Source organism: Salvelinus namaycush, chromosome 16, assembly GCF_016432855.1.
Source record: "Salvelinus namaycush isolate Seneca chromosome 16, SaNama_1.0, whole genome shotgun sequence".
NCBI lineage: Eukaryota > Metazoa > Chordata > Actinopteri > Salmoniformes > Salmonidae > Salvelinus > Salvelinus namaycush.
The window spans coordinates 49,267,741-49,273,740 of NC_052322.1; the positions used below are offsets into that span (position 1 = coordinate 49,267,741).

Genomic DNA, 6,000 nt, shown 5'->3' on the forward strand with positions numbered 1-6,000 from the left:
TACACACACCACAACTACACACACCCCAACTACACACACCACATCTACACACACCACAACTACACACACCACAACTACACACACCACAACTACACACACCACGCTCACCAACTACACACACCGCATCTACACACACCACAACTACACACACCACAACTACACACACCACAACTACACACACCACGCTCACCAACTACACACACCACGCTCATAAACTACACACACCGCATCTACACACACCACAACTACACACACCACAACTACACACACCGACCATCACAACAAAACACACTACAACTACACACCAGACACTACAACTACACACCAGACACCACAACAAAACACACTACGACTACACACCAGACACTACAACTACACACCAGACACCACAACAAAACACACTACGACTACACACCAGACACTACAACTACACACCAGACACCACAACAAAACACACTACGACTACACACCAGACACTACAACTACACACCAGACAGCACAATAAAACACACTACAACTACACCAGACACTACAACTACACACCAGACACCACAACAAAACACACTACGACTACACACCAGACACTACAACTACACACCAGACAGCACAATAAAACACACCTCAACTACACACAGCACAACTACACACACCACAACTACACACACCAGACAGCACAATAAAACACACCTCAACTACACACACCACAACCACACACACCACAACTACACACACCAGACAGCAAAATAAAACACACCACAACTACACACACCAGACAGCACAATAAAACACACCTCAACTACACACACCAGGCACTACAACTACACACACCAGAAACTACAACTACACACACCAGACAGCAAAATAAAACACACCTCAACTACACACAACACAACTACACACACCACAACTACACACACCAGACAGCACAATAAAACACACCTCAACTACACACACCACAACTACACACACCAGACAGCACAATAAAACACACCACAACTACACACACCACAACTACACACACCACAACTACACACACCAGACAGCACAATAAAACACACTACAACCACACACACCACAACTACACACACCACAACTACACACACCACAACTACACACACCAGACAGCAAAATAAAACACACCACAACTACACACACCAGACAGCACAATAAAACCCACCTCAACTACACACACCAGACACTACAACTACACACACCAGAAACTACAACTACACACACCACAACTACACACACCACAACTACACACACCACAACTACACACACCAGACAGCACAATAAAACACACCTCAACTACACACAACACAACTACACACACCACAACTACACACACCAGACAGCACAATAAAACACACCACAACTACACACACCAGACACTACAACTACACACACCAGAAACTACAACTAAACACACCTCAACTACACACAACACAACTACACACACCAGACAGCACAATAAAACACACCACACATTAAACATTTTGTGGAGGTGCCGAACTCTCTACCCAAACCGTTTGGTGGTGATGTTTGAGACTACATTGTAGTCGGAGACAAATCACCCTGTAACTTAAATACTGTAACTTAATCCTAAATAACTCATATAATAACTAAATAACTTAATAACTTAATAACTAAATAACTAACTAATTATTTGTAGATTTGTTCAATTGATGCTTTCGTGATCTCATGATGTTGTAACTTCCTCTTTACCCAGTGTGCACCTGTGATCCTCGTACCTCCCTGGACTCTAGCTGCAGTGTGTCAGGCCACTGCCACTGCAGACCCAACTACAGCGGCGCCGCCTGTGACCAGTGTGCTCCCGGTTTCTACGGCTTCCCCAGCTGCACACGTACGTTGTCAGAGTTCAGACGACATCTCAAAGCCTGATTGGTTTGATTCAATATGTAAAACTCAGTCCACTTATTTCTAAATATGTTAATAAGGCTGTTTCTATCCAATAGATGAACTTTGATTCTTAGCCTCATGTGTTGTGCTATATTTACTATACCGTCTTATCCAAAGGACACACCTGTAGAGGAGATTGAGGCGGCAGGTAGCCTAGTGGTTAGAGCGTTGGACCAGTAACCAGCAGGTAGTCTAGTGGTTAGAGCGTTGGGCCAGTAACCGAAAGATTTCTAAATCAAATTCCCCCGGAACTGACAAGGTAAAAATCTGTCTTTCTGCCCCTAAACAAGGCAGTTCACACACTGTTCCCTGGTAGGCCGTCATTGTAAATAAGAATTTGTTCATAACTGACTTGCCTAGTTTAAATAAAGGTTAAATTTTAAAAAGTATTATAATAATATTCTGAATGTAGCTAAATGCTAGCTGGCTATCTCGGTCCACATCTACTATGCTAATGTGTTAATATCTCTCTCCTGTCTCCACATCTACTATGCTAATGTGTTAATATCTCTCTCCTGTCTCCACATCTACTATGCTAATGTGTTAATATCTCTCTCCTGTCTCCACATCTACTATGCTAATGTGTTAATATCTCTCTCCTGTCTCCACATCTACTATGCTAATGTGTTAATATCTCTCTCCTGTCTCCACATCTACTATGCTAATGTGTTAATATCTCTCTCCTGTCTCCACATCTACTATGCTAATGTGTTAATATCTCTCTCCTGTCTCCACATCTACTATGCTAATGTGTTAATATCTCTCTCCTGTCTCCACATCTACTATGCTAATGTGTTAATATCTCTCTCCTGTCTCCACATCTACTATGCTAATGTGTTAATATCTCTCTCCTGTCTCCACATCTACTATGCTAATGTGTTAATATCTCTCTCCTGTCTCCACATCTACTATGCTAATGTGTTCATATCTCTCTCCTGTCTCCACATCTACTATGCTAATGTATTCATATCTCTCTCCTCCCTCAGCTTGTCAGTGCTCAGCTGAGGGCTCCAGGTTCAGTAGCTGTGACCAGGTGAGTGGTCAGTGTACCTGTCTACCCAACGTCGTGGGACAGAGGTGCGACACCTGCAGCTCTGGAACCTATGGATTCCCCAGGTGTCAAGGTAAGACTTTAGAGTCCATCTCGATCTCAATCTTTCAAGTTGAATCTTTCATCTCGATCTCAAGTTCAAGTTTCAACTTTATTGTCCCAGAGAGAGATCACACGTAGAAGAGATAAAAACACAACCTATCCATCTATATGGTTTGATTGAATAAACAACACAATGTGTTACTTCCTCCCCTGAACAGCTGGCACATGCAACCCAGCCGGCTCGGTGCAGAACGAGGTCCTGCCAGCTGTCGTAAGTAGCTCACATCTACGGTTCGGGATCTAATAAAATATGTTTTTTAAGGAAATGTAACATGTATTCTGTACTATATTCATTGTTCAGCACATCTCTACACATCTTTTAACAGGGTTCCTGTGAGTGTCTTCCTTATGTGGAGGGTGTGGCTTGTGACAGGTGTAAACCTCTGTTCTGGAACCTGTCACCTGACACCGTCTACAGATGTTCCAGTAAGAGACATCTTTACACTTCCTGTTTTATCAAAAAGGAGACATCTTTACACTTCCTGTTTAATCAAAAAGGAGACATCTTTACACTTCCTGTTTTATCAAAAGGGAGACATCTTTACTCTTCCTGTTTTATCAAAAGGGAGACATCTTTACACTTCCTGTTTTATCAAAAGGGAGACATCTTTACACTTCCTGTTTTATCAAAAAGGAGACATCTTTACACTTCCTGTTTTATCAAAAGCGAGACATCTTTACACTTCCTGTTTCATCAAAAGGGAGACATCTTTACACTTCCTGTTTTATCAAAAAGGAGACATCTTTACACTTCCTGTTTTATCAAAAGGGAGACATCTTTACACTTCCTGTTTTATCAAAAGGGAGACATCTTTACACTTCCTGTTTTATCAAAAAGGAGACATCTTTACACTTCCTGTTTTATCAAAAAGGAGACATCTTTACACTTCCTGTTTTATCAAAAAGGAGACATCTTTACACTTCCTGTTTTATCAAAAGGAGGCATCTTTACACTTCCTGTTTTATCAAAAAGGAGACATCTTTACACTTCCTGTTTTATCAAAAGGAGACATCTTTACTCTTCCTGTTTTATCAAAAAGGAGACATCTTTACACTTCCTGTTTTATCAAAAAGGAGACATCTTTACACTTCCTGTTTTATCAAAAAGGAGACATCTTTACACTTCCTGTTTTATCAAAAAGGAGACATCTTTACACTTCCTGTTTTATCAAAAAGGAGACATCTTTACACTTCCTGTTTTATCAAAAAGGAGACATCTTTACACTTCCTGTTTTATCAAAAAGGAGACATCTTTACACTTCCTGTTTTATCAAAAAGGAGACATCTTTACACTTCCTGTTTTATCAAAAAGGAGACATCTTTACACTTCCTGTTTTATCAAAAAGGAGACATCTTTACACTTCCTGTTTTATCAAAAAGGAGACATCTTTACACTTCCTGTTTTATCAAAAAGGAGACATCTTTACACTTCCTGTTTTATCAAAAAGGAGACATCTTTACACTTCCTGTTTTATCAAAAGGAGGCATCTTTACACTTCCTGTTTTATCAAAAAGGAGGCATCTTTACACTTCCTGTTTTATCAAAAGGAGGCATCTTTACACTTCCTGTTTTATCAAAAAGGAGGCATCTTTACACTTCCTGTTTTATCAAAAGGAGGCATCTTTACACTTCCTGTTTTATCAAAAGGGAGACATCTTTATACTTCCTGTTTTATCAAAAAGGAGACATCTGTACTCTTCCTGTTTTATCAAAAGGGAGACATCTTTACACTTCCTGTTTTATCAAAAAGGAGACATCTGTACTCTTCCTGTTTTATCAAAAGGGAGACATCTTTACACTTCCTGTTTTATCAAAAGGGAGACATCTTTACTCTTCCTGTTTTATCAAAAAGGAGACATCTTTACACTTCCTGTTTTATCAAAAAGGAGACATCTTTACACTTCCTGTTTTATCAAAAAGGAGACATCTTTACACTTCCTGTTTTATCAACAGGAAACATATGTACACTTCCGGTTTTATCAAAAGGAGACATTGTGCTTGTTATTGTGAATCATTTATGTAATTAGACTTTGGGTTGACCTGTTTCAAATGTGAGAAATTCAGTTTGGGGAGCCTACTACTTCCTGTACTAGCCCTACAGTGAAATGAATGACAAAAAATGAATTGTATTTTCTGTGTGTTCCTCCCTCTCCCAGACTGTGAATGCAACGTTGAAGGCACTGTGGCCGGTGTGGCAGAGTGTGCTCAGGTGAAAATTTGTTTTTTTCTCTCTCAACGATTCAAATGTTTAGTTGACATAAAATATATCTAGTAATAGTGGCTAGCTACAGTAGAGTTCGCTCAAAGACTGGAGTGGACATACAGTTAATTTAGACCACTACTTGTTTCAATTCAACGGTCATTTAAAAGTTGTTTTTCTGGCTCCTGCAGAATAACGGCCAATGTCACTGTAAACCCAACGTGTGCAGTGGCACCTGCTCTGTGTGTAAAGACGGATACTTCAACCTGCAGAGTGGCAGCTTCTTCGGCTGTCAAGGTAACCCTTCGACTACTGTCCCACCAACTGAATGTTGCTCTGTCCAGAGGACCCCTGAAGAACCCCATCTTGTACAATCTACCAGTAGGCCTATGGTCTCATGAGTCTTCTCAAGTACCCCCAGTGGATATGTAACGGATGTGAAATGGCTAGCTAGTTAGCGGGTACGCGCTAATAGCATTTCAATCGGTTACGTCACTTGCTCTGAGACCTGAAGTAGGGTTTCCCCTTGCTCTGCAAGGGCCGCGGCTTTTGTGGAGCGATGGGTAACGATGCTTCGTGGGTGTCAGTTGTTGATGTGTGCAGAGGGTCCCTGGTTCGCGCCCGAGGTCGGGGCGAGGGGACGGTTTAAAGTTATACTGTTACATTGGTGCCGTGACCCGGATCACTGGTTGCTGCGGAAAAGGAGGAGGTTGAAAGGGGGGGTGA

The 6,000-nt window shown here is 41.2% G+C and overlaps 1 protein-coding gene across 1 annotated transcript in view; it reads left to right on the forward strand.

Moving 5' to 3' along the window:
* LOC120061723 (laminin subunit alpha-5-like) overlaps positions 1-5,571 on the forward strand; it is a gene marked incomplete at its 3' end in the record, with an annotated part of 112,241 nt that extends 106,670 nt beyond the window's left edge. The window contains exons 13-18 of the mRNA XM_039011620.1: positions 1,730-1,864; positions 2,907-3,044; positions 3,232-3,284; positions 3,400-3,499; positions 5,231-5,283; positions 5,466-5,571. Of these exons, the coding sequence (XP_038867548.1) occupies positions 1,730-1,864; positions 2,907-3,044; positions 3,232-3,284; positions 3,400-3,499; positions 5,231-5,283; positions 5,466-5,571 (585 nt within the window). The remainder of the gene's footprint in view (positions 1-1,729; positions 1,865-2,906; positions 3,045-3,231; positions 3,285-3,399; positions 3,500-5,230; positions 5,284-5,465) is intronic.
* Between the last annotated feature and the right edge of the window lie 429 nt (positions 5,572-6,000).